This window comes from Myotis myotis, unplaced genomic scaffold, assembly GCF_014108235.1.
Source record: "Myotis myotis isolate mMyoMyo1 unplaced genomic scaffold, mMyoMyo1.p scaffold_m19_p_5, whole genome shotgun sequence".
NCBI classification, from domain to species: Eukaryota; Metazoa; Chordata; class Mammalia; order Chiroptera; family Vespertilionidae; genus Myotis; species Myotis myotis.
Window position 1 is genome coordinate 72,393,087 of NW_023416357.1, and position 12,035 is coordinate 72,405,121.

Below are 12,035 nucleotides of genomic sequence, written 5' to 3' on the forward strand. Positions count from 1 at the left end.
GACTTTCATGTCCTTCTCTGCCACTCTCCATCCCCATCCCAGTTAAAGCTATTTTGATCAGACAAGGCTGTCATCCCCCCCCCTTCAAGTTTTCAAACAGCTCTAATAACATCATTAACTTTTACAAACCAAATTAAGTTCATACAAAAGAAAAATAAAGAAAACTAAAAGTCTCTATTGAGAGTGATATTATGCATACCTACTTTTGTTGAGAATTGATTAGTGTTATTAGGGTGGTATACCAATAAGAGCTACTACGAACAAAAAATGGGACAAAATATTTTGGGAATACTGCTGAGCTCTTTGTGAATTAAAAATTATGTCCATGTCATAGCATTTCCTTGTGCAAGTTATTAGGGATCGATTGCAATATGTACTACACCCCCCCCCCCCACACACACACACACACAAGAATACTTTTAAATGCTTATAACTAAAAAAAAAAAAAAGAAGATATCAGATGATCTCCTGTAGTTATTCAATCTTTCCTACTGCAAAACTCAGAAAATGATGACTAAAGAAAGAATAAAATTCTTGGTACGCAATCACTTCTATACGTAAGACCTTCCTTTTCTATTTAGAAATATTTGTTCTAAGTGATATGGCTTGAATATCTATTCATTTGCAGCTGGCATTAGTACATAAGTTTATGGACAGATTCATCAGACATTTTATTAGGTATCACTTTTGTTGTTTGGTCCCCGTAATTTGGCTTTAAAGCATCATATATACTCATCTCTGAGAGAGTACAAGATGAGCCAAAAGAATAAATGATTTTTCCATAAGATTAATAAAAAAAATAGGGAGTAAATAAATTTTATTTGTCCATGTGTCACTTTCATCCTGCCTCCTTCCCCTCAGTATTTTTAACTCTCTTTATAAAATTTCCTCTTTTCTGAATATTTTACCCATGCTGCGTAATAACTGGAAGATAGTGATACCTACCACTGCTGGGGTCCTACGAGCTTTCCAGTTTGGGTTTGGGAGCCAAGTTTAACTTTTCCTTTTCAGTTAATTCCATACTCTATTTAGATATGGATATAGACAGAGGATAGCCATTATTTAAGAGTAACTGGTGATGTGGGTGTGGATGGTATGTTATAGAGAAATAATTATGATTGGATTTTAAGCCAGAATAGTTTGGTTCATTAATAACAATAAATATTGTAGGGCAACAAATTGTTTTCAATCTGTAGTGAAGGTAATTCATAGTATCATGGAAATACTCTTATACTGTAAGATGGTTATTTTACCAGTGGGAAGGAAAACACCAATTCTCTCTTCTTCAATATTCTTCCCTAAAGTCATTCTATTTTGAGGTTTTGGAGTTTTCCTATTCACTTGCCTACTATTGAAAGTCAGATATTCAAATCTAGAGGAGCAGCACCTTCTCATCTTTCTCATATTATCTGCGATTCTTTCTGACCATTCATCTTTATTCAGATACGGAAAGTAAGAATATCATTGAAGATCAGGGATTTCCAGTGTGGGAGTTTGTAACCATGGTACAATTATTTCCACTGTTACATCTTTATCAAGTAAAGGGCCTACAGAGATAAAAGAACTTAAAAAAAAAATCTTTTATCTCAACCTCAAAGAACTCAAGCATATTGTTCATTTAACACTGGTAATTACTTCTTCTCTTTTCTTCTCTCCGATTTGCTTACTGCACGCTGCTTCTTTTATTCTTTATTTTAGTTCCATTCCAGCGGCCTCTGTTTTCCACCTTCTATTTCCACTGGCTTTTCCATGCTGTTATTCATTTGACACAACTTCTAAGTTTCTATTTTTAATGTTGTCTCCTTTTTATTTCATATTTCAAATATGACTCCCAAAGATTGTGTCAAGATGTCTTGTTTAGAATGATGACAGTGATGGATTATGAGGGGCTTAAGGAACTGGGAAGAGGAGAGCAGTCAGGATTGTCTTCATGTGATAAAAGTGTGTTGAATAGACCTGGAGTGTGAGCAGCAAGAAGCAGAAAGCCCTACTAAGACATGACCAAATTCAAAACCTATTAAAATAATGATTTGGAATAGTGTACCCAGAAGAAAATAAAAGAAACCAGTCTGCCAGGTCAGTAGCTAATAACCCATGGGTTTGCTACTAAGGAAATGAAAACTTAGGTAATGAGAATGGTAGCTACCTACTGAGAATGAAACTGAAGGCTTCCCATTAATTCCCCTCCCTGGGTCCTTTTGACAGAACCATCAGGAAGTTATTTCCTATTTAGTTAATAGCAGGAGATTTGAAATGGAGGGAGGGAAAGAAAAAGGGAAGAAAAGTCCCAGGCAGACTCTTATTCAGCTCCTTCAAGAGGAGAACCAAACAGGGTACTTTTCTCCTCTGGCCAAAACATACATCAGCATAGGTCACGAAAAGAGGAAGGACAGTTAAAAAAATAGAGGGAAAAAAAAGGATCGCTGTCCCAGATAAGTACAGCCAAGATGACTCAGACAGTCTTCCAGGGGATTTTTGGTGTAGAGACTTAAAATTAATAAACCCGCTGTTAGTTTTGTGGAATCCACAGGGTTGGGCAACCTCTTTCAAGAACACTGCTTGATTTCATGATTCCAGGGGGTGAGCGGTTGCTATTTATTTCTGCAGACGTAGGAACACCTCTTAGTCGCTTTGAGAATGATTGGAGGCCTTCTGGACATACTTGGGTCCTGCATAAACACGTAGGGTCGCTTTACTGACCCTAAATCCAACTCTTGGCCCGATTTATGCGACTTTCTGACTTGATCGGAAAGCGTGGTGGGTGTCTGCTCCAGGGGGAAGCAGGAGGAATCTAGTCTAGATGTGAGAAAACAGACGGCAGCCTGCGGGGATGAGGGCTTTTCAGGATCCAGACATGGGGGTGGGAAAGGCAGGAACTTGTCTTCCCGCCCTCTGAGGCCCAGGGGTTCCAGGAGAGATCCCGGAGGGAAGTGCCGCGGCGGGGACTGCAGCTGACAGCCGTGGGCGCCGCGGCCGGCATCCCCACGCGGGGCAGGGAGCGCGCGCGGCTGTGCGCGAGCGGCGGGCGGCGGCGGGCGGAGGCGCAGGCGCGCTGCTCGCCCGTCTGCAGCCCCGCGCCGAGCGCCGCGTCTCGGGGAGTTGATGGCAGCACCACAGTGCGGCCGCCGGGCCGAGCGCCGAGCGCAGCCACCCGCCGCCGCTCAGAGTGCTTCCAAGATGCTGGGCGATTGGGGCGGCAGCGGTAGCAGCAGCGCCAGGGACCGGGGCGCGCAGCAGCCTCCGCTTGCCCGCCTCCGCTGACCTGCCTCGTTTGGCCCCAAAGAATGTCCTCCAAGTCCAAGGGGACCCCCTCCTCGTCCTCTCTCGCCGAGGGACCGCCGGCAGGCTCCAAGACCAAGGTGAAGGAACAGATCAAGATCATCGTGGAGGATCTGGAGTTAGTCCTGGGCGACCTGAAGGACGTGGCCAAGGAACTTAAGGAGGTGAGCGGCGCAGGGGTGGGGAAGGAGCGCGCGGCCCCTTTTTCCCCCTGGGGGTGTCGGTCCGGTTTTCACTAGGGACCGCCCGATTTCTTAATTCCCAGGAAACTATAGTAAGAAGCCTGCAGACAGACTTTCTTTGCTCCGGTGACTCCTGAGAAGAGTTGCTGTACTTTTTTTTTTTTTTTTAAAAAAAACAAAAACAGGAAGAAATCAACTAGTGTTTTAATCGATGAACCTGGGATAGTGGGAGGGGTGAGCGCGCGCGTGTCTCCGGATCTCTGTGTGTGTGATGTCGGGGGAGGGGGGTAACGGGGGTGTGTCGACCGAGGGAGACACTAGCAGCCCTGCCCGGAGCGTGCGAGCTGCTCCTCTCCTGCCCTCTTGCTCACCTGGGGTCCTTTGGCAAGTTGTCCTTGCCTGGCAGCCTCCCCAAGCCGGAGCTGAAGGGGGGCCGGGTTCCGGGCCCTGGGCCAGGCAGGGGAGGGCAGCCGGGGGGAAGCTGGGCTCCAGCTCTCCTCCCTGCCCTCTGAGCCCCGCTGGAAAGGAGGGAACCCAGTTGCTGGCAGGAGAGCCCAGACTTGGGGATGTGGAGGGGGTCTGGGACTTTCTCACTTTCACAGTTTCTGAGGCATCTCTTGCCCTCCTGCGAATGTCTCTCCTAGTAACTCTGGGCCTCTCCTCCACCCCCTTCCTTCTTGTCTTCCACTTGGCATGGAACCTGGGGAGCTTGGCGCATCCGTGGTGTGTGTGTGTGTGTGTGTGTGTGTGTGTGTGTGTGTGTGTGTGTGTTTTGTACGTGTGCCAGGGTCTTGCCACTTGCTCTTGGGAACCGGGACTGTTTTGGTTCTTTCCCGCTCCCCATCTATGCCACTTCTGCCCTCCCACCGCCGGAGAGAAAGAAGCGGAGGCAGTATCTGGGCTGAGCTGCGTAAATCAGGCTGCTGCTCCAGGCGGGGGCGAAGACTGGCTTGGGAGGGGTGGGTCTCCGGCGAGCCGGCTGGCAGCTGGTGGAGTCGCAGAGCTGGTGGCAGAGTCCCAGCCCACTGTTCTGCTACCGAATGGGCGTCCGGTGTGCTTCTCCGTCTGGGAGGACGCACCCCGCAGTTGCTCCAGAGCTAAGACTGTAACTTCTGAGGTGGTGGTGCAGAGGCGGGACGGGAAGGGGTGGGGGCTTAGTCTAGGTCCAAAATTGTAATCTTGTTTCTGAGACCAAGTGGGAGGAAATTGAAGGTTGTTTGGATGTCTGGCCTCTAGAGATTAACCTCCTCTGTCCAGTTTCCAATCCAAATGTGAGGAAAGAGACCTCCCCACCTACCACCCCACCCTCCCTTCCTCTCCCCAATCCCCATTACCTCTATGAGCAAATGCAAGTCTGCTGAAATGGCCCATTCATGGGCAGAGTTCCGTTTGCCATGGCAAATGCCATTCCTGTAGGTGTTCCACAGAGAGAGCGTAATTACTGCTGCGGTCCTGAGAGTGGAGATTGATGGAGCTGATAGATGTGAGGATAAAACTTGCTCATGTTTGCAGGGCTTCTCTAGGCTCATTACTTCACAACTGGTTGACAGATGGCGAGTTTATGCATTCAAATTCAAGTCTAAAGATGCTGCTCATTTCTTTGTTATCCTTTCATTTGACATTTTTGGCAGGCTGTGTTTTCATCTGAAACATTATGACGTTGTAAAAATGAACAAATTTGGGCATGTTCCTTTTGACAGAACTGTGCTTTATAGTTGTTGAGGTTTCTAAGGCGGGGTGACGGGGGGGGGGGGCATGTGGAAAACCTACATCAGCACATAACATATTTACTGTCTTATCGAGGAGGTTGAGCTTAAGAGAAAGGTAGTCAATCAAATTCCGCATCTATGGGCATATCCTTTCTTACGATGTGTCACTTCATTCTCTACTTTAGACAGAATAAATGACAAGAAACTGCACATGGTCGTGGTGCTGTTTTGCCTTGTTATTCTGTCAATATTGGGAGATCATGTGAAACTTTTAACCTCCCAAAGGCTCTTGGTTAGAATCACAAAGAAATAAAGCAAGGAGTCTGTGAATATCTCTTCCTTTTACTCTTTCTGTGTTTTCATTTACTGGAGAATATTTAAGGGGGAAAACAGGTAGTTTATAAAAGGAATGAAAAAGCATAGATAATGTGCAACCAAGTAAATGAAAGGATCTGTCTTCTAAACAGATCTAGAGATACAATTTTGCTTGATGCTTTGGAAGTGCGATTGGCTGCCAGGGCCTGTTGGGGTAAAAATCTCACCCTTGAGAGTGAAATTTATGAGTGATAAATGATGTGCTGTGATTGTTAATTATTTTTGTGAGGATATCATCATCCTAGGTCTGCAGATGGAATTGTATTATACTATGGCTGAATCTGGAAATGTTGGCTGTTTATATAATATGAGAGATATTTTGAGAACAAAATATTTATAGGGCATGTTTAACCTATAACCTTTTGCAGTTGTCCAGCATTTATCTTTCAAAGATAATACTGCACATGTGACTGAACATGTCTTTGATGTAGTTTTTAATGGAGGACTAACTGAAAACTTTGTAAATTATAAACTTTATTCGTCTCTATAGTTATGACTTATAAATAAAATGTCACTATAAATTCATCAGTTGTTATACTCAAAATTCTGACAGTTTATCATTGACATTTATTAAATATGAACTCTTATATTTAGAATTCTAATTCCTTTATTGGCAATGCTGTGTTTGTAGGCCTTAATATATTTTGATACAAGTGAGCAGAAAACTCTTATTAAATTAGAACAGAAATTAAAAAGCTATTATGACTAGATTGCTGTATCAGTGAACATGATACTTGTTTTACTTTCCTTTTTTATTCTATCTAAAATGCAATATATTTTTTTAAATATTCTGCTCTTTATTTTTGCATAAACTCTTCAACAACAATATTGGACTTTTGTTTCAGATTATTTTGAAATTGGTTTTCTTTTTAGAAGTTTTCTGAACTTTATTTAACCTGAAAATTCAGGTAGTACGGTCAATTTGAACATAATAGTAGCTTCTTGCAATGCCAGTAATTAGTAACAAAACTCCATTATTATTTTTGGTGTTTTTATGACTAGTTATTTAAGAATTGCTTAACCATTTATAATTAGATTATATATTGAAAGAGGAACAGGATTTCTACAAAGTTTAAGAGCAGTTTTAGTCTGTCCTCAGAATTTAGTAAAACCTCAAGTAACTTGACTTTTCAAAAGTAATAAAGGTGTTTTGGTCTTCTGTATTACAATGGAAAAGCCTTAAATATAATTCAACCTATTTATTCAGCACCTGCTATATACTATATTATCTTTTAGTGTTACCAAGATGAATAAATTATAATTTCTAGTCTCAGTGTGCTCAGAAGGTTAGTTTGCGATGCATTTATTATGTCTTTGAACATCAATAGTGTAAAAAGGCATTACTGCGTTTAGTGGCCACTCTCACTATGACCTAATAGGGGAAATAAAGCAGAATTGAGAATAAGAGTGAGTATATGTAGATTAATAAACCAGTACTTGCTATGTACTTAGTAGTATGATAAACCTTTGATGGAGAGAGTAGAAGCTTTAAAAAGATGGTGAGATATGAATTTTAAGAAACAATTTATTCAGATTCCCATGATTAAAAAAAAGGATCAATGCCATATACAAGAGATCCCGTGTTACAACTAAATACTGGAGATTTTTTTAAAAATATATTTTATTGATCTTAGAGAGGAAGGGAGAGGGAGAGAGCGACAGAAACATCAATGATGAGAGAGAATCATTCATCGGCTGCCTCCTGCACGCCCCCTACTGGGGATCGAGCCTGCAGCCCAGGCATGTGCCCCTGGCCAGAATCGAACCTGGGACCCTTCAGTCTGAAGGCCAACGCTCTGCCCATTGAGCCAAACCAGCTAGGGCAAAATACTGGAGATTATTATGAAGGATAAGTTCTTTGGGAAAATGGAAGGTCAAAAAGGAAAATTTTGGATTTTTTTTTTGAGATGTGAATGAGATTTGAAAAGATAGAGAGGAGAAGGAATTAACAGGAAATAGGAATGAATGGAAGTTAGTACAAGATTAATCCATGTTGCTCTTTTCTACACTGAAAAAAAATAGTGGCAAAACTCTAGAGTTTTAGGGTTAAAATTAACTATTACTCGTTTTTAGGTGTGGGATCATCCATTTTTAGAAATGTAGAAAAAAGACCCATTGCTTTTTAAAAATAGTTCTCAAATAACCTGACATCTCTAGGTACCAATTTGCCTGTTCTTTTATGAAGAACTCATTGGTGAGGTGAACTGTTTTGCATTAAATGGGTGTGTTAATGTGGGATCACAGATCTCATTAGTTAGAGAGAAATTGAAATATGTAATAAACAGCCTTTTATTTGGAAACAAAATTCATTGCTACTTTAGGTGAATTTTATTTTAATTTAGACTGATTATAACCTGGAACATTTTCACAGTGTTGCAATTTATAATTTTAAGTGACAAGGTTGCTCTGTGGGTTGAAGATATATATGCATATATGGCTAAGCCTTGTGCGTAGACAAAACTATCATGTAGGAACCAGGAACCAGTTAAGATCAGTGCCCTGGGATCACAAATGGACTTCATGGATGGGAAGGTGTGTCAGCATTGTGGCTGTGGATTGGAGAGCACCCATAATTTTTCATAGACAGAAACAAATTAAAAGTAAGTTTAATTTTGAAAAGTTTAAAAACCCATAGGAAACAATCCATTTGGGGGCTGATGAAAACAGAATTAAGAATTATCTTCAATATATTTTTGTTTTTAAGTGTGTGGTTTTTTTAATGGTTTATCTATTTAAAGTTGTTTAGTTTATTGCTCTAGGAAATCCTACCATTTTTTGATTCATGAGTCTGTGCATGTAAATTCATTACAAAAACAAATTATAAAGAATAATCTCGATTGCTTTCCAAGTTCTAAAGTTGTGAACGAGTGAAATTGCTCAGTTCATTCAATTGTAGCAATTTCTGTTTTTTTACCACTCAATTCAACAGTCTACATCCCAAACTGGAGTATGTTTACCAAATGCTAAAATGCTTTCTAATTTTTCTATTCTTAAGCATGATAACTTAGCATGTTACTGAAAATGCATAATGGTTCTGAGAAAATAAAGATAACCAATAACCATCTTTTTTACTGTCTTTATTGCCAATGCAGAGAACCATCCAAGACTAAAGTAAGAAATAAATGTTTGCTTCAGGTAATAGTGAAATAATAGATAATAAAACCAATCTAATAGGTTTTATTGTTACCCCGGTTATGTTTTTTTGTTTGTTTGTTTTTATCTACCATTACTGCTCTGAGGATCTTAGGTATTTAAATCAAACTGTAGGAGAAAAGATACAATAAAAGTTTGAATAAAATATATTTTCCCCAAATAAATTTAACTACAGAAACTTCTATAGAACTAATCATGAAAAATTCCTTAGGCGATTTTTGAGAATTAGAGGGGTAAAATTCCAATAGACTGCTGATTCAGTTCTGATTGAAATGTTTATAACTAACATCAAGCTGAAAAACAACATACTAGAAGACAAAAAAGGAAACTTTTTTCTTTAAAAATAAATTTAATTATTTATTTCATTAAGATTCTATTTATTTTTTTAGAGCAGTTTTAGGTTCAGAGCAAAATTGAGGGGAAGGTACAGACATTTCCTATATAACCCATATCCCCACACAAGTATAGCCTCTTTCATTATCAACATTTCCCACCAGAGGGGTACATTTGTTTATAGTTGATGAGCCTACATTGACACATCATTATCACCCAAAGTCTGTAGTTTACATTATGGTTCACTCTTGCTAGTCAGCATTCTATGGGTGTGGACAATGCATAATGACACGTTCCCATCGTTGCTGTGCTCCACCTATGCATCCCTCTCTCAACCTAACTGCCAAAGTGGTAATTTTTTAAAGAACTTTTTTTCTTTTTCTAATTTCAGAAGCAATACAATATGCTGTAGAATTTTGGTTGAGGGGCGGGGGAGGGAATCTCAAAATTTTAAAGGTGAAATAAAAATTATCGTTAGTGTTACACAGAAATAGATATGTTGAACACTTGACTGTATTTTCTTTGTTTTTTTATATGAATATTTTAACACTAGAGGCCTGGTGCACGAAATTTGTGCAGGGGGGGGTGTGTGTCCCTCAGCCCAGCCTGCACCCTCTCCAATCTGGGACCCCTCGATGGATGTCTGGTGGGATCAGGCCTAAATGGTCAGTTGGACATCCCTTTCACAATCCAGGACGGCTGGCTACCAACCGCTCACCTGCCTGCCAGCCTGATCACCCCCTAACCACTCCCCTACCAACCTGATCAATGCCTAACTGCTCCCCTGCCGGCCCATTTGCCCTTAACTGCCCTTCCTTGCCAGCCTGGCCACCCCTAACTGCCCTCCCCTGCCAGCCTGGTCGCCCCCAACTGCCCTCCCCTGCTGGCCATCTTGTCACGGCCATCTTGTGTCCACATGGGGGTGGCCATCTTGTGTGTTGGAGTGATGGTCAATTTGCATATTACTCATTAATTAGATAGGATAGATGAAGTCATAGAAAATTATGAAACTATACACAGTGATTTCTGCTTTCTTGAATAGTATTATATCATAACCGTTATGTAGATCTGTTATGTTACTTTATAGTCCCCATAATATTGGACATTCTATTTATTTCCAGTTTTTTATTGTTAAATATCACAAAAAAAGAACACTTTTGGCAATAAAAATGGCTAAGACAGATTTTACTTGGTATCTGATATTCTTCTAAGTGCAATTTATTTATATTTAAGTCTTATAATCCTCAAAACATATGTAAAAGGTACTATTATTATTTCATTAGGAATCTCAGAGGGAAGGGGGGTGTGCGTGGGTGGGAAGAGCTCAACTTGTATGCATATATTCATAACCCATGGACACAATCAGTAGTGGTGAAGGCTGGAGCAGGGTGCGGGGTGGGTTAGAGGGGGTTAATGGAGAAAAATAGGGGACATATGTAATACTTTCAACCATAGATTTTTTTTTTTTTTTTAAAAAGAAAACAGGCCAGAGATATTAAGTCACATGCCCAAGATCACTTCATTGTAAGTGGAGAAGTAAGGTTTGAATGCCAGGCAATTTATTATGAGAGCCCAGGCATTTAAGCACTATTTATTATTAAGCTCTATCTGTTTTTGTTTTTTACATTTTATTAGAAGACAAAGGTGTGAAAGTTTTAGTTTTCCATCCTTATTCCCAGTGTCTTCCAGGGAGTTTCACAAATATTTACTCCCAGGAAGAGTATATATGTGGACATTGTTTCTTAAATTTCAAGAGAAGCTAATAAACTTTTAAATTTGTCTTGTATCATTTATTGTTTCTTTGTGGTAACAGTTATTGTTTTTATAGATTTCAGTCAATTTTGGGTACTAGTATTGAGGCAAAATTATTAGTGAATTAATTAGACCTTGCAGTTTGCATCTTCCAAATAAATAGGTGATTAATTTTGACCTACTTAGTCTTAAACAAAAATATTAGTGAAACAATTAGTTTTTTCGTATTATGACTGAGAAAATAAAGGCACAACTAATGGATATCTAGCATTGTATACAGCTTTTTCAAGTGAATAAAGGAATTTGGGAAACTTTTATTCTCTTTTGTTATTATCAAATTGCCTTAGAAGGGAGGTGCTATCTTTAAGTTTTCTGAGAAGTTTAGAGTTTTACAGTTGTTTCACTTTCTTGTATGACTGATAAATATAGGAGCTTATCAAATTCTTTACCAGGTACAAAGTTACTGAGCTGGCTAATAATGTTGTAGGTATATTTATAATTAGATTTATTAAGTGAATTTGCTGATTGTAAGCCAATCTCCCCTCACATATTCTAAAATCCTATTCATTTTTTTCCAGTGTAATATGGATAGACGTGGGTTTTTTTTATTATATTTAAAGTTAGTTCATTAGGATGAAATATTCTAAATTAAGGTTTCCCATAGACCTAGTAAACCAAGTCACCCCTACTTCAGCTATAAACAAGAACTAGAAAGTAGCATTAAATGAGGAAATAGATATATCTAAGTAATGTCCAAATCAAAGTGGCCTGTTAAATCAGGAAAGATGTTGCCTTATATGGTATCAATAAGAGATACCATATAAGGCACCAATCTGAAGCCAACAAGAAAAACTCAACCTAGGGCATGGTAAAAGGAGAAACTCTGTTCGAGTAAACAGTTTGCAAACCTGTGAATTACAGCACATGTCCAGAAGCCAAAGGTGTACTCTACCAAAGAGGTGTTCACCTTTTATAGAGAAAATCCTTAGTCCCTGATTGGTCCGTTTTGTTGTGTGTGTGTGTTTGTGTGTGTGTGTGTGTGTGTGTGTGTGTGTGTGTGTGTGTTTTGTTTTGTTTTTGTTTTTGTTTTTGCAAATGAGGAATTAAAATTTGCACTGTCTGATTGGTCTAACTATCACTGTCCTGATTCATTGGAATGGCTAATTCTGATTGCTCATTATGGAGCTGCTCTGATTAGTCAGTAAAGATGCAAATGAAGACATAATTACACAGCTCCTATTGGACAGGGAAA

General features: G+C 39.9%; 1 protein-coding gene across 4 annotated transcripts in view; it reads left to right on the plus strand.

The window, feature by feature from the left end:
• Window positions 1–2,597: 2,597 nt before the first annotated feature.
• PRR16 (proline rich 16) overlaps window positions 2,598–12,035 on the plus strand; it is a 233,090-nt gene continuing 223,652 nt past the window's right edge. For 2 of the 4 annotated variants that reach the window (XR_004967680.1, XM_036310354.1), the window contains exon 1: window positions 2,598–3,443. Coding sequence is in view for 1 of the 4 variants with exons in the window: in XM_036310354.1 (XP_036166247.1) it covers window positions 3,285–3,443 (159 nt within the window). In the remaining 3 variants the exon portion in view is untranslated. The remainder of the gene's footprint in view (window positions 3,444–12,035) is intronic. The other 2 variants (XM_036310356.1, XM_036310355.1) reach the window with 2 other exon arrangements.